At 49.1% G+C, this 21,537-nt stretch overlaps 1 protein-coding gene across 11 annotated transcripts in view; it reads right to left on the bottom strand.

Moving 5' to 3' along the window:
• DISP1 (dispatched RND transporter family member 1) overlaps positions 1-21,537 on the bottom strand; it is a 179,545-nt gene that overhangs the window by 54,045 nt on the left and 103,963 nt on the right. The window contains exons 1-2 of one of the 11 annotated variants that reach the window (XM_047848103.1): positions 4,776-5,142; positions 1,820-1,986 (exon numbers count right to left, since the gene is read on the bottom strand). The exons of 9 other annotated variants lie outside the window; for them this stretch is intronic. In XM_047848103.1, coding sequence (XP_047704059.1) covers positions 1,820-1,856 — 37 coding nt within the window. In that variant the 5' untranslated portion in view covers positions 1,857-1,986; positions 4,776-5,142. Of the gene's footprint in view, positions 1-1,819; positions 1,987-4,775; positions 5,143-21,537 lie in introns of those variants that run through there. One more of the 11 variants, XM_047848105.1, reaches the window with a different exon arrangement.

Here is a 21,537-nt window from a genome sequence, read left to right as displayed (position 1 = left end):
TAAAAGCTCCTCATTGGGGCGCCTGGGTGGCGCAGTCGGTTAAGCGTCTGACTTCAGCCAGGTCACGATCTCGCGGTCCATGAGTTCGAGCCCCCCGTCAGGCTCTGTGCTGTCAGCTCAGAGCCTGGAGCCTGTTTCCGATTCTGTGTCTCCCTCTCTCTCTGACCCTCCCCCATTCATGCTCTGTCTCTCTCTGTCCCAAAAATAAATAAACGTTGAAAAAAAAAAAAAAAAAAAGCTCCTCAGATGATCCCAGTGTGTGGCTAGGGCTGAGACCCACAGATTGAGAATTTGTACAACCGATGCCCATCAAGTTATAACAGCGGGCAACCGCCACTAAAGGGATCCATCTTTCAGAAAATACTGCTTAAGTATTTCTTAGGCAAAATGTTGCCGCATCGCAAACAGCATGCAGAACAGGTCCTTCACATGGGACGAGCTTCGGAGCGTTCTGGTGGTCTTTATTTCTCTCTGTAACGATGAAAAGGGTATTTTTGAAGTTATAAGCGTGGGGGCAACAGTGCGGTAGGGAGAGAGCCTCAGTGAGACAGTCACACGGGCAGCGTTCACATGCCTCCATGTGAGAAAGTGGAACTAGGCATCACAGTTACTTCTGGGTCCTGTGACTGAGGTCAGGATCCAGCCAATCTGACTAATGAGTTTATTTAACCCAAAAGAAAAATTATGTCCCCTGACCCCTTGTCAATCTCTGAAATGAAGTCCCAAACCCCTGTATTAAAAGAGCATGTTCCCTGAAGTTCTGTGCCAGAAAGGAAGGAAGGAAGGAAGGAAGGAAGGAAGGAAGGAAGGAAAAGATTTCTGATTGCATGTTAAGCCCTTCAATGCTCCAATCCGTGGCTCAGACACCCACAGACCCCGGGCCCGCGTCTCCCCTCAAGTCCGGCCCAGTGAGAATTCCACAACGCTCTGGTGACAAGCAGGACCCTCCCCATGAGACAGGGTCATGTTCAGGCCGTAAGATTTCCTCTGAAACCACTGCCTCAGGTAAGATCGCAAAACGGGCAACCTCACACCGGAGCAACCTGTCTGTGCCCCTGGCTCTTCCCAGGCAGAGCAGGAGTCCGTCCCGAGCCTTCCAGACGTGCCCAGCACATCACAAGGAAGCCCGAAGACACCAGGAGTGTTTTAACACCTCACACATCTCAGAAACTCAAAACTCGGCAGCCGGCCTCCGGGGGGAACACGTCTCTGAGACAAATCAAACCAAGAGAATTGTACTCCCACATCCCGGGAGGCGAAAGAATGTGAGGGGATGTGAAACGTCTTCCGTAACGTCAAAAACCGAGCTCGATCACCATCAAGGACTCGAGCTTGTTTGGTTTTGACGGTGGCGTATGTTTTTTTCACGAAGCTCTTACCCTGACCCGTGCCTTCCCCACAAATCCCCACACACCCAAGGGTCTGAGAGCGGGCTCCAGCCCCGCTGTTTTGTGAAGTTTGAGAAGCAGCAGATCTAACTTCCCAAGCCGCTCCCCAAACGGCTCTGCCTCATTGTCCAGCAAACAGCGTCTCCAGGGTACCCGTCAGTCTACGCGGCAACCCCTCCGCGTATCTGCACAAACACAACTGAAGACACCCTTTCGCTTAAAGGGCCCTGAGATCTACCTCGAGCTTAGGAAAACATCAACTTCACAAGCACTTTCTTCTTCCTCACACTGGACCCGCAGGTTCAGTCTTGGTGAGAGCCTGGGTGCGAGTCTCATAAACCCTTTCTGTCTCTGCTCCCACCGTCACTGCGGATGCTCGCGACCCCTACCTGCCCACCCACATGTAGCAGACGACCTGAAACCACACTGACCGGCGGTGCGGGACCCTTGTCTGCCCGCAGAGGTCATCAAATTGTGTCTTCCAGTTGAACAGGCGAACGCCGTCCTTATTTAGCAAGCGGGTATTAAGCGCCTCCTGTGTTCACCGTGACCGTTTTTCGCGGAGTCTGCAGAGGTGCACCTGGACTGAGCCTGCTTGCTGGAGATTAGAACAACAGAGGACAGAAGTGAGGCGCCCCTCTTCCCAGTCCTGCATCTCTGAGTCCTGCTTCAGATGCTTTGTTCTGTGTTTTCCCCAAGACGGCCGGCAGGCCAGGCAGCTCGTCCGTCCCGCCCTCGACGCCCACGTTTATTTCCCAGCTGGGGTGTGATCGGGCCTTTCCATCTTGAACAACAGGCGGCATTCACAGAGCCTGTGTGCCAAGGCCGCAGGCCGCACTCGGGATGACGGGCGAGCTGCCCCTTCCCACCCCCACCCCTGGGCCGGCCAACACGCTCACACACAGGACGGGTGTGCAAGGCCCTGGCATGCGGCTGCACGCGGTCGCCCACAGGGGTTGGTGGGCTCAGCATCAAGTCTGGACGTGGGATCAGGCTAAAACACTCGGAGCATCAGTGCTGTGACACACAGCCTCTTCCGGAAGAGGCGAAGGTAACAAGTGTTCCCTAAGCTGCGCTGTGTGTCAGTCACGTCAGACACAAGCATTTTTCACCATCGGTGCAAACTTCATGCTCACGATCCTGTAATTCACATCTAAGATGTCAGCTACCCGAGCCACAGAAAATACACAAAAATACCCTGCCTATGTTTGTACGCTAAAACAAAAGTTACAGATAAAGTGTAATCTAATAAAATACTCCAATATTCAAGAGTAGCAACAAAAGCATTTAGTCTGTTAGAGATGCAAAGTTCAAAAATAAATGACACGATGATAAGACTCTTTGCTGTAACACTTTAAGAAGCAGAAATGTGTCAGCAGACAGAAAGCCACGGACAGTAGTCAATGTACCAGCCACAACTGGAGATGATTTACATATTCAGTGACTTCTGAGGCTTCAAAGAGAACTACAGCTCTCTTAATTATAAATACTATGAGCTACGGGGAGCCTGGGTGGCTCAGTCGGTTAAGTGTCGGACTTGGGTTCTGGTCATGATCTCGCGGTTTGTGAATTTGAGCCCCGCGTCAGGCTCTGTGCTGACGGCTCGGAACCTGGAGCTGCTTCAGCTTCTGTGTCTCCCTTGCTTTCTGCCCCTCCCCTGCTCATGCTCTCTCTCTCTCTCTGTCTCTCTCTACTTCAAAAATAAACAGAAGAAGAAAGAAAGAAAGAAAGAAAGAAAGAAAGAAAGAAAGGAAGGTGTTTGTTTGGTAAGGTCTGTGAGTTCGAGCCCCATGTCAGGCTCTGTGCTGAGCGCTTGGAGCCTGGAACCTGCTTTGAATTCTGTGTCTCCCTCACTTTCTGCCCCTCCCCTGCTCATGCTCTCTCTCTCTGAAAAATAAACACTAAAAAGAAGGAGGAGGAGGAGGAGGAGGAGGAGGAGGAGGAGGAGGAGGAGAAAGAAAGGTGTTTGTTTGGTAAGGTCTGTGAGTTCGAGCCCCGCGTTGGGCTCTGTGCTGACAGCTCAGAGCCTGGAACCTGCTTCGGATTCTGTGTCTCCCTCACTTTCTGCCCCTCCCCTGCTCATGCTCTGTCTCTGTCTCAAAAATAAATAAATGTTAAAAAAAAAACTAAATACTATGACCTAAAAGACCCCTCTTGTGGGTAAAAAGGACGTATTTCAACAAGAATACCTGTGAGAGGAAACGTTACCGAACTATAAAAAGAGACCCCACTTTCTTGCATGATCACTGAGGGGCTCGTTTACAGTCGATGATTTACATGAAATACCCCAGTTTTCACAAAACTTTTCTGTGCCTAGTTTCTTCAAAATTTACCCTTTCCCACCAGACATACAACAATGTCACAGACTAAAATAGTCTGAATATTCCTGCCAGTGGCATATAAACTCTCCACCCTCATTTTAAGCAAAGGGGAAGGCCGCTGTTGATTCAGGGCACAAACCTGCCGGGGGCAAGACACCAGCCAGAGATCTAATGCCGTGTGACGCACGCAGTCCTCGAACCTGCTGAGTCACTAAGATCTAAGCACCCAACACTGAAAAGAAAGGGTAAGTATGTACTGTGATGGAAGCACTCAACACCAGGACGGTGTTCATGGCCGCAGCATATAAATGTGCCAAACTAACACACAGTGTTGTAGGTCAACTACATTCAACAGAGAAGGAAAAAAGGTAAATTTGGCCAACACATGACGATTCCCACTTTGACCAGTAAGTCCAGTTACAACGTAGTGGCCACTGCCCCAATTAAAATGCATACAATGCAAAAAAAAAAAAAAAAAATGTAATCGACTCAAAACAACTTGAAGGTGTACCCAGCCTGTGTATTTCAGATGAACACTGCTAAGAATTAATCTTGCTGTGGAAGCTTCGAGCCCAAGTAGGTATGTTCACCAAACTTCTATTTTTATAGGTTGGAAGATGCTAAAACATTACCGTCTTTTTACACTACTCAATTCACAAAAGTGATTAAGGTAATTCCCAGGGTTCTATTTTCATACCAGCTAATAATGAGAGAAGCACGTATTTTCAAAATTCTCTCCTTTAGACGGAGCCTACGAAGACTCCCAAAGTATGAAAGCACACAAACTACTTTAAGTCCGAGCCCCCCCCCCCCCCACTTACTAAGGAAAGCACATTTTAATAAACCCAAGAAACGGCTAACCTTACCTTACAGCGCTAGACTCCAGTTCAAATAAACCTCGCAAGATTTTAATGCATTAACGTGCCATTCAGGGTTTACACTCAAAAACAAACCTATGAGCCGAAGTTTTAATCCAATCCTAGAAGCACAGACCAAAAGTTCAGTTTTTAAATAAACTCTCAAAACAACAAATTCACAGGAACGGAAGCAGGAGCAAATGCATTACCTTCACGGAAAGAAGAAACGTTCCCGGCCGAGCGTGGTCGCGGGCGGGTGAGCGCAGCAGCCGGCTCTGAACCCGGCTCTGAACCCGGCTCTGGGCTCCGGACCCGGGGCGGCGCTGTGTCAGGGGTGCACTTGCAGCCCTGGCTTCCTACAGGGCCAGGGCGGGAGAGTTTTCTCGTCCTCGGCCCCTAGGGGCAGGGTCCCAGCACTGCTGACGGCTGGAGCACGGGGTCAGCGAGCCAGGATATGAGGTGACGTGTGATTTCTAGCCTTTTCCTGCTTCCACCGGGAAACTGTTAACAAGGGCTGTTTTTGGTTGTAACTTCCTTTGATCTTTCCGACTGAACGTTACTTAGTGGATTAAAGCCATGCTAGCTGATACTATTTGCTTGCTGAGGCTGACTTCAGCTGCTACAGATGCAGTTTTCTGACTCCGAGGGCCGGCTACTTCATCTAAACTAACACAAATAAACACCAACAGTGTTTATTCCCAAGTTCTGGGATTCTTGCGTTCTTTCACAAATAGTTCTTGAGATCCAGCTTTTAGGGCGGAAAGTCCGTGGCTTTTAAAAGAGGCAGAATCTTCCTTAATAAACAGAGGAAAGTCACGTTTCAAGCAGTTGTGTGTTTCCCTTCAATTTTCCTAAACAAAACAGCAGTTTGTTAAATGAATCGGACACTACTTTTTAAAAATTTGTGGCCCTGACGATGCCATTACTTTAAATTCCACAACCACAATGTAAAAACCTTTTAAATATCTGGTATCTGCGAACAAATACTTTACATCCACTGGCAAACAAGTGATAACCCTACTGAAACGTGAACTCCAACTCTTCTTCAGACTTCTCCAATTAAAAATGTGTAAACGACGCTCTCAACAGGCTGTACTGATTAATTATATAAATACGGCACTTTCAAAATTAAAGAAATTAACACCAAAAGCACAAGTAATCAAAGAAAAAAACAGATAAAATTGGACTTCATTAAAATGATGAAACTTTAATGCCTCAAAGAACATTATCCAGAAAATGAAGACAACCCACAGAGGAGGGGAAAATACGTGCAAGTCACGTATCTGAGAGGCTAGTAACCACAATGTAGAAAAGCTTAGTAACAACAATAAAAAGGCAAATAATATAATCTAAAAGTAGTCGCAATTTTGGAATAGGCATTTTCCAAAGAAAACGTATGAGTGGTTAACATGCACGTGGGAAGTTGCTCCACGTCACTAATAAGTATGGAAGTGTGAAATAAAAGCATGACACACCATTTCGCATCCATTAAGATGGCTTAATGGGAAAGAAGGGAGGAGGGAAGGGAGGGAGGAAGGGGGGAGAAGGGGGGAGGCAGGGGGGAAGGGGGGAGGGAGGGAGGAGGGGGGAAGGGGGAAGGGAGGGAGGATGGAGGGGGGAAGGAAGGGAGGGGACAGGAGAAAGGGAGAAGGGGGAAGGCAGGGGGGAAGGCAGGGGGAGGGAGGAAGGGGGGAGGGAGGAAGGAAGGAAAGGGTCCCGCCATGGGCACACAAACTAAGCAGAGTCACCACTGACAGCAGCAGCGTGCCAAGCACAGCGGGTCGTCCGTGTCCCTGGTCCCACATTTGCAAATTCGCCTCCTCTCTCAAGCTGACTTGTAACCGCATACGGTCCTGGCGGTGCTGTCATGGTACTTCCGACGACGCACAGAGTCCCGCAACATGTGTGTCCCCAGGTGAACCAAACAGGGGACGCCCGCCTTGCGTACTGTCACGAGCGTTCTTTTCTCTACTTCGCGCCACGCTGTTCACGTTTCTGGGCTTTTTGTTAGCAATGTCACCATTTAAAAATTTTTTTAAGTTTATTTATTTTGAGAGATAGAGCAGAGAAGGGGCAGGAAGAGGGAGAGAAAGAATCCCAGGCAGGCTCTGTGCTCAGCGTGGAGCCCAATGCGGGGCTTGAACTCACGGAGAGTCGGACGCTTAGCCGACGGAACCCCCGGGGGCCCCAGCAGTGCCACCGTCTAAAGCGGCCCCGGAGAGCAGAGCGCTGTGCTTTTCGGAGAAACGCAGACACAGGGCCGCTGCGTGTGAGCCCGACGTCAGTGAGTCAACGGTGTGGGTTAGATGAGGGGTCTTTCAACAGAAACACGCCCCACACGGCTCATGGACCGACTGGTTGCCCAAAACAGGGCCAAGGCTCAGAGGCGCCTGACCCCGCACTTCCCTGACTTGGTGTTTGTGTGGCCCTATGGAGCACAGGCACCTTTACAAGCAAGGGAACGAAACCCGCTTGGGGTCGTCCGCAGCAGCGTCATTCACAACAGCGAGGGACAGACAGCTCAGGGGCCCGTCGAGTGGCGCACGGACGGGACGCACGCACACGAGGGAGCGTCGCTGGGCCGTAAAAAGACGCAGCGCTAAGTGACGGCCCGACACGAAAGGTCACGCGCCACGTGGCTCCATGTCTGTGAAACGTCCCGGGCTCTCGATCTACAGGGACAGAAAGTGCGTGAGTGGCCGGGGCGACGACCACCGGGCAGAGTTTCTTCTTGGTGGTAAACACGTCCTGGGGTTCAAGAGAGGTGATGGCGCACGGCCTTTCCCGTACTCCACAAACCGCTGACCCGTACACTTGAAATGGTGAATTTTATGGAATGTGGATTTTATCTCGATAAAAGGAATTTCAGGGGAAGTAGGAAGTCGTGGCCATGAGACCAGCGGTCCTCAAAGTCGCCTGTGTCAGAGCCAGGAAGGCTGGCGAGAGGGCGGCCGCTGCTTCCCCACCGTGGGTCTGGTCTGGGCTGGGGGCTGGAGCCTGAGAACCTACCCCAAGGGGTGTCCACGCTGCTGGTCTGAGACCCAGGTGCTGAGCCACCACAGCACAGACACTGGACGACTGTCACTGCGTTGTACCTGTGAAACTCATACTGTATGTCAACGACACTTCAAAAATAAAATCATTGTAAACGCGGGAAAAAAATAAGACAGTGTATGAGCTCCTCAAGGTAGGAAGGTAACTTCTATGCTCATCTCTTCTAAATTTACACAGAAAACAACCCATCTTGGGGAGAAACAGGGAGAGAAGCATTAACTCAAGAAAACATGTTAAAACACTCATCTCGAAATCACAGGCCGGTGGGCTTCATGTCATAGGCAGGCCGAACACTGTAGTACCGAAAAATCTCCAAAAAAGAAATATAAAATTAAAAAGAAAATAAAGGTATTTTAAATTCCTGGATCATCTGAACAGGACTTCGATTTAGTTTATTAAAGCGGCCAATCCCACCTCATTGAGGTCGCGGCTGCTAGAAACTCAAACAAAGGTTCTAGAGTCGTTGATCCCATAAATTACCCCGAGAAACCCATCCCTGTCCCTCCTTGGCGGGACGTCTGCGCCCTCCTTGGCGGGACGTCTGCGCCCTCCTTGCCGGGCCACCCTTCTTGCTCCTTCTCAGGCTTACCCACCATCTAAAGAAACCGTTCCCTCAGAAATGGAAGCTGATGGTCCTACATCAGTCAATATTCACTTTCTTCACCTCCTAAAGTCCCTGCAAGACTCTTCTCTTCGCTCTGTCTCCACTACTCTAATGTCCTCTGCCTTCTGGGGCCCCCGAGTCCATTTTCTCGGGGCACCCTCGTAATTCTCTTATTCTAAAATTTGGCAACACCCACGGCTCCCGTCAGCCCTGTGTTCTGCCAGCAGCTCAGACTCAAGAAACTCAATACACTGGTCCCCCCTCGTCGGCGGGGGGCGCAGTTGAGACCCCCAGTGGCGTGGGAATCAGCAGACAGGAGGAACCCCAGTACTGTTCTTGCCGCACAGACGTGCCCCCGATGAGGCTCCTTTACGAAGGGGCACGAGGTGGGGGTGAACAGCAGGAACCAGGATGAGGCGGAGCGGAGGCCACAACCCCCAGTAATAAGCCCTCACACAGCCCCCTCTCCAAACGCCTCGCCGTCCCGCCTCCCTCCTCCCTGTGCGGATGGGTGAGGGCGCCAGGTGCCTGGGGCCAGGGGCCAGGCCGTCAGTAGGAGCGTCGCCTGCGACTGAGCGCGGGTAACTGAAACCGCAGAGAGCGAGGCGCAGGGGCGGGGCCTGCTGTATAATCATGTCTCAACCCCAAGCGACGTCTCATTTCCCGTGTGCTTACCCTCTCAGTCACGTGAGCCCCAAAGTGCCCCGCATCTCCCCGTTAGCCCGCCACGCCGTCCACCCTCGGTCACCTGTCCTGGGGCCGCAGCCGCACCTTCCTCTCCGGCTGTGCCGTCTCAGCTCCATCACCTTGTCCGCGGCCCCGCACCCGCCCTTGCGTCTCAGTGACCACCCTTCCTTCCCCGCAGCAGCCTCTGCCCAGCTTTCCGATGGCCTCGTCCCGTCTATTCTCGACATCACATCACATGACTCCGCCTCCACGAAGCCTTCCCGGATTACCCAGGCCAGAAGCCCCGGCCTCCTCCGCCAAGTCTCTCACAGCACTTGGCTCGTGTTAGTTTCTTATCTCAGTCGTTTTTACACCTCTTTTACCCCCTTAACCTACACTTGACCCCACAGACTCTAATATTATCATTTTTATGCCCCTCAGGAAGGTCCAGTACCTAGCAAGCACCTGACAAATATCTGTTGGAAAAAAACTGGTGTTTTACAATTTGTCACTGTCGCATCATTACTTCGTTACATCGCTATTTGTTAAGCTGAATAAATGTGGTTTCAGTAAACACATCCTACTTTGTTGCTGATTTCCACGGGCCCCAAGGCCCACTTCCTCTGTGGTCGTGGGAAAGAAACCACGGCCAACACCCAGCACATTTTAAGTAGAACTGTGTGTGTGGACCTACTGTCCGCTTGTCAATTCTGGGTAGTAAACTCCTGAATAACGGGAAGTATCAGGACTGGCTTTTCACACTTTTATCCAAACCAGCAGAGGTCACTCCAGTAACGATACGCACGCAAGCTTATCTTCGGAGGTTCTTTAAAAGTTTATTTTTGTTTGGCTTCTGAGGGTAGGCTTTTCCTTGGCATTGGCACAAATATTCTTTTAAAAAAATTTTTTTTTTCAACGTTTATTTATTTTTGGGACAGAGAGAGACAGAGCATGAACAGGGGAGGGGCAGAGAGAGAGGGAGACACAGAATCGGAAACAGGCTCCAGGCTCCGAGCCATCAGCCCGGAGCCTGACGTGGGGCTCGAACTCACGGACCGTGAGATCGTGACCTGGCTGAAGTCGGACGCCTAACCGACTGCGCCACCCAGGCGCCCCAGCACAAATATTCTTAAACAATGAACATAAATAAAAGTTTTCTCTCACGGTGAGCCATTAAATTTAGTAGACAACAGACCTTCTGCCTAACTGCCACCTTATGCTAGCATAGTAATAGAGTCCTGGAAAGGAGTGGATCTGAGAAATCTTAGATTTTATTCGTTACATCCTTTGCTTGATTTGATGAAAAACTACTAAACTATATCCACTTTACCAATAATCCAGAAAGCAATTTGGTCATCAGGAATAAAATTTACCTATTAATCTAAACACTTCTAAAAATTTTACTGAAGATCAGAAGCTGTATTTTTAAGTTCGTTTATTCATTTTGAGAGATGGGGGGAGGGGGCGCAGAAAGAGGGAGAGAGAGAATACTAAGCAGGCTCCACACAGAGCCCAACACGGGACTCGAACTCACAAACCGTGAGATCATGACCTGAGCGGAAATCAGGAGTCGGATGCTTAACTGATGAGCCACCCAGGCGCCCCAGAAGCTATTTTAAAGCAAAACACACAGAGATTAGCAACTTGCAGAGAAAAAGTAGCCTCCTATTTTCCTGTGGACAAAAAAAAAAAAAAAAAAAAGAAAAGAAAAGAAAATCTGACAACGCAATACTCAATATAGACAAAAATTTGAGCCTTCCTTAACCTAACCAAAAGTTACAGCGCCTTCTTCAATGTAAAACCCAAGTCCAGGAGGTTAGTCTGTTACGGGCTTCGGGTGGGAACCCTGGCAAACATTCTGTCTGGTCGCGAGCCGCAGGAGAGCCCTCGACCGCTCAGAGCAGGGAGAATGCGTTATATGTCAGAGCAGGACAGGAGGCCCAGATGCGCTAGTTTTCTATCTAAAGAAGCTGGAACATTTCAGCCGTGACAAAATAACTAGGCTGTAGATCATGTAAGAATACAGTGTTGTCCCACGTGATGATTTACAGGAAAGCATAGTGCGGCCCTGGGCTCTGGAGAGCAAATGTTTCTGATTTGCAACACAGGATTTCACAGTAAGAGATTTTATTTTACAGGAGATGCTCCTGTTGCGAGATGGGCTCCTAGAACGAAGACCCCCACTCTGAACCTCATCAGAGTAAGACTGGGGCACCAGTACCAAACCTTAAACGCATCTAAACGGATGCGCCGTGCATACGCTAAGAGCGGAGTTATGACTAATAAAATGAAATCATCTCGAAGTCAGACCTCTGATATTTATGGAGAAAGTTACACGTACTTGCCTTATGTCATGAAATAAAATACACGCAAGTTAATTTTCCAAAAGTCAGACTTTGTGGGAAAATAACACGTGTCACCTGCATACAAACACCTGTCACCACTGCTCCAGGCTTCGATGAAGTGACGTGACGACACATCGCTGTCTCTGATGTAAAATGAAGTTCCACAGAAGACAGTAAGCAAACATTCTGGTCCTATTTATTTACATTTTGTAATATGCGCTAATGTTATTTTTGGCAAGAAAAGACTCTTACGCTACCCAAACCCCAAGAAGGAAGACATCGTTGGCGTTTGGTATTTCACGAATGTAGTGGGAGTAGTTTTGTATGTGGAAAACACGCTCATTAGTTATTTAGAAGTTCAAAGAGTCCCAGATCGTGAAACTCCTCAGAACGTAGTAACTGTGAAACAGAGATGTGAGATGGCCCTAGATTTGAGAAACGAGGGGATAACAAGTGAAAAAGCAAGGATATTTATTCGTGTCAGAATGCAAGATATGCGATGCACCGGAATAGTTTACTCAGGCTTCTCTTAAAATGCTGTGTTGTCAGACTCCAAACAGAGGTGTGGCTGGAAGAACGCATCTGTAACTGGGATACATCAGAAGCCAGGGCCAGCGGGAGGCAGAGGGTATCTCAACACAGCAAATACCGCATGTCCCTAAGCTCGGCAGTCGCCAGCCACCCCGAAAGCACTGAAACGTAACCCGTCGCGGCTGGGGGGCTCCACCACGAGGTCCCGAAGAACAAGCCATCCTTCGTTGCAAACCTCACAGGTGGAGCGGGAGCAGGCTCTGCTGGCCATTACTGTCCCTGAAGGGGGACCCTTCTGAGCTGTCACCCAGAACGGACCTCCTGCGTATGGGCTGTAAGAGCGTGGCCCTGGGGCCGAGGAGGTGCGGGCGCCACGAGGCGGGTGTCTCGATGCCCACCCCAAGCCGCCACGTGCATGCCGTGACGGAGGCATCCACGCGAGACTCGGAGTGCGGTGACTGGGGGACAGAGGAACCTCCCAGCGGCCTTAACCTGAAGCATCTTTACAGAAGCGAAACCCACCACCCTCTAAAGCGGTCCCAGGCTCTCAGGCCACAAAACTTTTGACAAAAATGTGGTGGGGAAAATACTTAAAGCGGATATAAGCATCTCTATTCCTTGACAACAGAAGTCGCGAGCTAATGGTACAAGGAAAATTACCAGGACAAACATGTGACAAGCCTGGGTTCAAACACTGCATCTGCGAAGAAACACCAGAGACAGGCAGTCGGTCACTTCGATTGCAAAGCAGCCACAACGAAATAAGGGACGCGCTTTATTTACTGTACCAGAGTTGTGACTTATGTTAACAACCGGCTACCACAACAGGATCTCGGCCTTAAGAGGAAACAGAAAAGAAGCACCCTCACGATGTCATTAGTAATACCCAGCATTCAGATTTGCAAACAGCTGTCAGGGGAGAATGAAAAGAAAAAGAAAAAATTCGGAACTGGGGAAATGAAACCAGGGGTGATTTCCTTCGCTCCTGAGTCCGGCGTCTGCCTTGTTCGGTCCCTGGACAGTCCTCACCTCCCTGGATAGCTTGTCACGACCAGGAATTCCTCGGTACCCCACCCCCCCACCCCCCCATATCCCCAAGCCGCATTCCCATACACAGCAGTCACACAGCCCCTCCCCGTCGCCACCCCTGTGGGATACGAGGCCGAGCAGGGGCTCTGTCCTTCCTGGGCCCGTGGAATGCCTGAGTAACACCATCCTCACCCTGCCGGCCTGGCAAGGAGTCCAACCCAGCACCAGGGATCAAGCTCAGAACCCCCCACAGAAACAAGTGGAAATGTGTCGCAGCTCTCTACAACAACCCCTCATTTCGCATAAAGCTAAAATGTACTTTTCAGTTGGGTCAGAGAGGCCTAACTTTTGAGCGTAACTGCTTTTCCTAATCTCTGGCTATATTTGCAACGATGGCTACCGCTGGCACTGACATCTGGTGACTGGGGCTCCGAGACAGTGGCCAGGACAACGACGCACAGTGGGCTCAGATCCTACGAAGCCAGGAGCACATGGACAACGCTCGGTCTCGAGGTGCGTGCGACTCTTGATCTAGAGGTCATGAGTTCGAGCCCCGTGCTGGGTGTAGAGATTGCTTAAAAGAGAAAAAGAAAAAGATGCTGAGCCTTTGCTATTACGATCTTAAGTTCCTCGCGTTTTTGACGTTGTCCAAGACTAAATTTCACAAGCTCTCTCAGCATTCTCTCTCGGGGGGAGGTGGCACTTACAGAGCCTATTCTCTGTGACAAGCATGTGTCCTTCTCAAGACAGCAAGGGAGGAAGAAACAGAGGGGAGAAAACAGAACCAGGAGGTCCTGGCACTCACGCCTTGTCTCTGCAGCAAAGCCCCTCAAGCTGGTCTGACGACACCTGGATCTGAAATAATAATAATGCACGGACTTCACGGGGACACAAGAAAACTTTTCTTCTGATCCCAGCTTCAAAGAATGAAACTAATACGCCGTTGGTGTAGCAGATTTCAAAAGGCAAGTAAATCTGTACCTAGCAGCACACCTGCATTTTGGGGTCCCGGCACTGTATTTGAGAAGCTCAACGTGCGCGTGCACAAGTCTCCCTTAACAGCTTCTATTTTTTTAAAAAGTTCCTGTTAAAAACCCAAGTCCTAGTGCCTTTGATCGAGACTAACTTCAAACACGGCAAAGCCTGAAGATTTTAACGACTTTCTTTGGGTCTCTGGCCTGGCTGAGGGGAGCACGAGGTGGCATCGGTGATACAAGCAGACCTTGACCTGACCAGCATGTTGCTTAGCTCACTCTTTTTAAAAATGAAGCACAAATGTAGGAACAAGACACGTTCTCCCCACTTGGCTCAGCAGCGGACAGCAGTGTATGTATAAATCTCAAGTTTATGAAAGTTATCTCAAGGACAAGTGCTCATAACAGATTCCTATTTTATTCCTCATGTACCCTTTTGCTGTTTAATGCTAGTATCTGTGACTTCTTTTTTAAGACAAAAGGTTAGGGGCGCCTGGGTGGCGCAGTCGGTTAAGCGTCCGACTTCAGCCAGGTCACGATCTCGCGGTCCGGGAGTTCGAGCCCCGCGTCAGGCTCTGGGCTGATGGCTCAGAGCCTGGAGCCTGTTTCCGATTCTGTGTCTCCCTCTCTCTCTGCCCCTCCCCCGTTCATGCTCTGTCTCTCTCTGTCCCAAAAATAAATAAACGTTGAAAAAAAAGACAAAAGGTTAAATAACAAAAGCAAAGGAAAAGAGAAAAAAAAGCCTCCAGGGTAAAATCATATTGCTGAGCAGATAAAAAATATACTTGGAAGGACCCCTGCCTGGGTGGCTCAGTCGGTCGAGCGTCTGACTTCGGCTCAAGGTCATGATCTTGCCGTCTGTGAGTTCGAGCCCCGCCTCGGGCTCTGTGCCGACAGCTCGGAGCCTGGAACCTGCTTCGGATTCTGTGTCTCCCTCTCTCTCTGCCCCTTCCCCGCTCATGCTCTGTCTCTGTCTCTCAAAAATGAATAAACATTAAAAAAATTTTTTTTTAAATATACTTGGAGTAGTTTCAATATTTTGTGAACGAGCTACCTTTTCCAATAAGCTAACTTAGAAGTTCACACTGGACGCTAGGGGTCTGACAGTAACACCTCCAGTTGAAATTTCATATATCAGAAATTTCACATATCAGAAATTTCACATATCAGAGCTTTCATGATATATGAAAGCTCATTGTTTTATTCATGAAAAATAAACTTACTCCGTTATCTGTTTAGTTGTTTAACATTTTATAAAATGATCTAGGCTCAATTTTATATTTTAGTTCTGACCTTTTCTTAGGTAACCCTTCTAAGAGAATACCGGTTTCTACCAAGGAGATGGGGGGGGGAGGGGCAGCACTTTTCACAGCATGGAAATCAATCTCTGCGATGCACTAAGTTCCAATCACCACTTTCTACTTTATTCCGCAACTTCAAAGTACAGTTGCAAGTCTGAAGCACAGTACTTTTCAGCATTCCTGCTTTAAACATCCAGTCGCGCGGGCTGAGTCCTGCAGACGTCAGAGTCCGAGGTCACGGCTGCATCCGGCTTGTCCCCGCCCGGCACGCGTCAGTCCTCGCGCACCCGCGTCCCCGTGCCTCGGCTGTCTTTCTGGCTCACACGCTCGGGCGAACCCTCAAGTTACCAGGCAGGTGCGACAAGAGTGTACTGGACTTTAGGCACCTGGCTTTGCTCCCCTGCGGTCGGTCTCTTGAGCCTGGGGACACAGTTCAGAAGAAAGGCTGGGCCAACACGGCAGGCCGCCCAAGACGGTACCAGGAACGTGGGGGGCGCCAGCGGCCACGGTACGAAGGCGGGAAGTCTGGGCCGGGCAGAGAGGCCGCAGGCCGGAGCTCAGGCTTCGGGGGGCAGCAGGAGCGCAAGTGGGGGGACGGCACAGGGAGGCAGAAGGGACCCCGCGGTTTTCACGCCGTAATCTGACGGAGCGGTCAGCTCGGCTTCCACAATTTACTGGACAAGAAACGCGAGTGGGAAACTCCGTGACACTGGGTGGACCTAAGAGTCCCCGCAGAGGTGCGACAAAGGGCCCTCGGCACCGTGGTCTCGAGATTCCAACCAGGTTGTTTCCGCACAGCCCCATCACGTCCGCTATAATCCGGGACCCACGGGGGCTGCGGGAGGTCCCGCCCCTGCCGTCCTCAGGGGACAGTGTCTTCCACCTGCAGGACAGACACCCCCTCGGCCCTTGCTCTACCGGTGCCGCGTCTGCACGGACTGCCCGCCAGCCACCTCCCTCCCTTTGCTCCTTGGTGCAGACACACCTTCTGGACAACCCCAGGAGAAACGGCAGCAGCCTTGGGTTTGGGGAAGACGCCCGTGCCCTTCGGTTATACTAATCCCTAGGCAGTCCAAGGTCACCTGATGGGCAACGGGGAAACTGGTTCTACCCCTAAGTTACAATAACGCAGAGAGACGGAGGCTTTCAAACTACCCGATCACGAGGAAAGAAGAAAACACAACTTGGGAACACGGAATTAAAGAAAAGCCAGAAACAAGCTCCTGAGCCAGTCACTCTTAACTTTTGAAGAAAGGTATATACCGCGCTCATTTACAAATGAGCAGACAAATCGCTAGGATCCGCCCGGAAAAAAGTCAGCTAAGAAGGTGCCATCGCACTTCTCTTGGTACAGAGGCACTCGCACGCCGTGAGAAGGGCTCCAAACAACCCAAAGAGCCCCCACGGCCGAACCACCCTCAGCACGAGTCCCGAGTTTCACCACTGCCGTGGAGCGGGACGCCAGCGGAGCTGGGCGCAGCCGAATCTCCTCCCCTCTCTCCCCAGACGACCGACTCACAGCCTCGTCCCCTTTCTCCGCCCGGCGACGAGCATCCACACCTGCTCTGGACAAGTGCCATGCTGCGAGAGCTGGGGCTTTTATGCTGGAGCGATTCGACGCACGCATCCTGTCCACACGCTTCAGAGACCAGGAAGGAGTCCTGCGCTCTGACCGACTTCATCCACCCCGGTATCATTTCCTAATCCACCCACGTAATCCTCTGCGGGATAACCTTTCTTCTTGTTGATTCCATTTTTTACTATCTCCTCTGGGGGGGTTGTGGGGACGGTGAACACTCGTATTTTACAGGCTGTAAATTTTCTTAATTTTGTTCTCACCCTGCAGTAACAGCTCAGGAGGGCACAAACTCTACGCACCGTTCTTCCTCCTCAGTGCCGCCCAGTTATCACTTCCCCGTCTCCTGGCATCCGTGCTGCCGATGACCAGTCCGTTCACGGCCTCCCCTCTCAGGGGGGGCTCTTCCCCCCGTCGCCGTAAGATCTGCCCCTCAGGTCTGGCGCAGTCCTACAGAGTTCCAAGACGCGAGTGCGCCTGTATTTACCACTTGCACCTGGAATGCACCGCTGACCCGCTGGCTCCCGTCTTGCATCAGTTCTGGAAGACACGCGGGGGGTGCTATCCCAGACTTCTCTTGCAATCTCGAGAGCGCGGCTGGGGGACATGCTCCTTAACGCGAGCTTTGGCCATCAGCTTTGCAGGGCCAGTTTCATGGGAGGGATTGTTGTTTTGGCCTGGCTTCCTTCCTTCCTTCCTCCCCACTGCGTGTGCTCACATGGTTGTCCTTGTTTCCTTCCTTCCTCCCCCTACGTGTGCTCACACGGTCGCCTGCACGTATCTCCTCTGCCAGCCTGATACCGCTCACGTATTTGCTCTGCAGCAGATAACAGCACGGGTAAGGCTCCAGTTCTGTGGGGGCGTCAGGCACAGTGCAGCCAGCGGACCATGGGCCTCGTCTCCGGTCACTCAACTCTGTGTTCACCCCCACGTTCTTCCCCTGGTTCCCAGCTTCCAACACCATGGGCCCAACACATGGGCAGAACCACTCAGCGTCCAGTGGGGGGGGGGGGGGGAATGGGGGCGGGGGAGGACTCTTGCTTCCACTTGTTCCTGCGAGCAGTGAGCCCGGCCCAGCCTGGCCCCCGCGCAGCAGCCAAGGAGCAGTCTAGCACCTTCCTGCTTCTGGCCGGAAGACTGGCCAGCTCACGGTTCCAGTCCCACTCACGACTTCCCATCGCTGATCACCTTACGGTCTTTGAGGTGTTTGTCTTGATTTTGAGGCTGGCCGGGTCATTTCGGTTTTCTCTTTTGCGCTCTGTCATTGGCACGTGGAGGACGGTGCCCAAAACAAGGCCTATTGTGCCTGCTGGCCGGAGCTCTCCGGTCCACCGGCGCGGGGCCTACTACAGAACGGGGTTTCGATAAATAGCTTTCACAAGGTAAAGCACAAGTAAACGTGCTTGTGTCCAAATATGTCCATGGAATCTCGAATCCTAATGGGAGAGCGTTAACACAATCCCGTGGCATACACGTTTTACTCGCTTGATTAAAACCAGCCATGTCTATGCCAGCTGAACGAACAGAACAACACCCTGTATAATTCATAGTGAGCTTGAAACAGTTACAAGTTCTAAGAACAGGAGCAAGCTGACGGGTGTAAAACACTAAGCACAGTTCCTGACCCGTCTCCTCCTGACTTCTTCCTTCTCTACACGTAAGGGGTCACTGGAGACACAGTCCTAAGGAAAATCTCTCCATCTTGGATTGGAAGCTGAAATTAACAGGGAATCGACTCAAACTGGTTTAGCCCACATCATTCTCAGATGTAACGCAGCCCAAGAACCTTTTTGCAGGAGGGGAATACTGTGAGGGAAAACAGGGTTTCCAACCAATGTGAGGCCATCGAGATGCAGTGTATCTGCAACGTGTGGTATATTAACACCACAAAAAGAAGAGTAATAATCCCCGGGAATCCTAAAAACAAAAAACAACAACAAAAAAAAAAAAACAAGGAAAAAGAAAGAAAAGAGAGAAAGAGAAAAGGTCAAAGAATAAAAACTCTTCAGAGGTCTTTACCACCAAGAAAACGGTCTTTGATTTTGGAAAAGGCTTCCATTTATTTTACATTGAAATATTTTTGGTATCGAGAAATTAAATTTATTAGATTGCTGATTTCAAAATAAATAATGCTTTAGGATATCCCACTGGCATCCATTTAACTCTCTGGGCATCACACAACACTTCTGATGTGGAGATGTTTGGGTTTGGAGCAAACAGTCAAGAAAGAATTCTTAAGAAGGGCGCCTGGTGGCTCAGTCAGTTAAGCATCCAAATCTTGGTTTCAGCTCAGGTCATGATCTCACAGTTCGTGAGTTCGAGCCGCGCGTTGGGCTCTGAGCTGACAGCGTGGAGACTGCTTGGGATTCTCTCTCCCTCACTTTCCATCTTGCCCCTCCCCTCCTTGGGCTGTCTCTCTCTCTCTCTGTCTCTCAAAATAAATAAATAAACAAACAAACTTAAAAAAAAAAAAAAAAGAATTCCTGATCCTCAGCTGTTCCCTAATGGGCCTACCAATCCCATAATCCCTGGATGGCCCGTTTGGAACACAGGCTTCTACTCCTCACCAGGAGAGTGTGATTTAGGGATGTGTGTTTCTAACACGCTTCTGGTCAGCTTCTGGTCATCTGTTCCAAACTCCTCTCTTTCCCAACCAGGCAAACCCTTTTACACTCTGGCCACCTCGGCTCTCACTCTGCTAGAAGGTTCCCTGATGTGCCAATGAATAGTCAATATTTTATCAACCCTTATTTATTCACTAAGTCAATAAATATTTAGAGGTACCTGGGATATGTTAGTCACCATGCTTAGTGCTGTGAAAAATACTGAGGTCAAAACCTTCCATAACTAACCTCACGCCATCCATCTTAGAAGTTAAATTGTTTACACAAGCAAGAAATAAGTTCTCCCAAAGCATTCTGAATGGGTTTTCCAGGAGTGGAAATAGATACATATTGTATCTGCTAGAGTCTCTTTCCTGGCCTTCTTATAACTTAGTATCCATTTTAAAGAGTTCTTGAAAGAGTTGAGGGAATAATAAAGATTCCACCATGTACAGGCTAAACAGATCTGTAGTCTCACTAGCAGGCTTCAGTAATTACAAACGGATGCTGGGTATTCTCTCCAGATAGAAGGAAACGAAAATATTCGAGCACGAAAAATAAGCCTCCCATCTTGGTATTTCTGGAGTTTCATGGCACAAAACAGCTCAATAGTTAGACAAAAGGGTGAAACCACTCACTGCCTGTTAAATTCTCCAGATGATGTATTTTTACAGATAATAACACAGCAATATATATTCAGTGGGAACAATTTACTCTTTTGAATCAAATATGTATTTTTTAATTCACAAAGTCCTATGAGCACATTTTTAAATTTGCTTTTACTCGTGCTTAATTTTTAAATAATATTCATATTCTAGGGCAAATCTTAATGAAGTCATTCAAGTTATCCAAAACTAATAAGTTCGTGGAATAAATGGAATTATTAATGATAAAGGAAGCTTTCACACAGACCCAATTAAGTCAATTTTATAATTTTATTAAAGCATGACAGAAGAGCCCATGTGAATGCAATAAAGTTTAATGGAAACTCAGTCTGGTCCTAAGAGCAGGCAGAGTATGCAATGAAAGCATAAATTGTAAATAAATAGTCTTACAGAAAGTCTCTATTTCCTCAGGAGTCAGCCAACATCTACTCATGATCAAATTTATGTAGTCAGAGCTTGTGGATAGCTAAAGTGATGCTGTATGTTGTTTATATAGCCTGCATTTGAAACATGAAGGTATTCTTTAATTAGCATTGCTACGCCAGAGTTAATGGCTGCATGAAAATGAGGCTCGTTACAAGATTCTGTAAGTGTGCCCCGTAATAAGCGACATTACCACACAGCTGTGTAAACATATTTACCATGCCGTGTTCTTTTACCACAGGTGTAGACTTTCTACTCCGAGCATCAGTAATATGTATCCCAGACTAGCCTGGTTTAGCATTACCAGCGAAGGGAAAAAATATTTCTTAGACGATTTAACTATCTGTACAATATAAAATATTAACCCAACAGAACATTTCATATGTCGTAATACAACTTTTTTTAATTAAAAAAAATTTTAATGTTTATTTATTTTTGACAGGGAGAGACAGACAGAGCATGAGCGAGGGAGGGGCAGAGAGAAAGGGAGACACAGAATCGGAAGCAGGCTCCAGGCTCCGAGCTGTCAGCACAGAGCCCGACGCGGGGCTCGAACTCACGAACCGTGAGATCACGACCTGAGCCGAAGTCTGATCTTAACCGATGAGCCACCCAGGTGCCCCAATACAACTTATTTTTGTATTTTTATGCCCCAACTTATCCCTAAAAGGGTTTATGGTAGCTACTTAATTCCTTTATTTTAGATAGATTAACAATTAAATCTTCGTCTAAACAGTAACATGAGTCTTAAATAATCTGATTTGCATTACCAGCACACATCACTCGCAACATGAGTATATTTTGTTTTTCTAGTAAAATATCATTATAAAGAGGTGAAATGTTCCAATAATAAAATCAACTAGGAATCACTTTATTAGGTACAACTAAGTCCCTGAATAACCAAAAATAAACGATGCTTTCTAAATGCAATACAAAGTGTCTAAGAAGGAAACTTGTAGCCTTTTGCACATCAAGAATGGTAACGCATCACCTGATAAACTCTACAAGCTAGGGCACACACGGCGTACCCGGTACGTTCAGAACAAAACGGCTCAGTGAGGCACGACTTCTTACGAAGATCTCTCAAAAGCACGGCTTTTGGGGAGCTCCAACAAAACTATAGTTTCTACCTAAAAATTCAGCAACTTCCGTCTTGGAGATTACTTTTCACTATCGTATTGCAACCCCCCCCCGCCCCCC

This window comes from Prionailurus viverrinus, unplaced genomic scaffold, assembly GCF_022837055.1.
Source record: "Prionailurus viverrinus isolate Anna unplaced genomic scaffold, UM_Priviv_1.0 scaffold_53, whole genome shotgun sequence".
NCBI classification, from domain to species: Eukaryota; Metazoa; Chordata; class Mammalia; order Carnivora; family Felidae; genus Prionailurus; species Prionailurus viverrinus.
The sequence above is the reverse complement of the archived record's forward strand: the minus strand, read 5'-3'. Positions and strand labels throughout refer to the sequence as shown.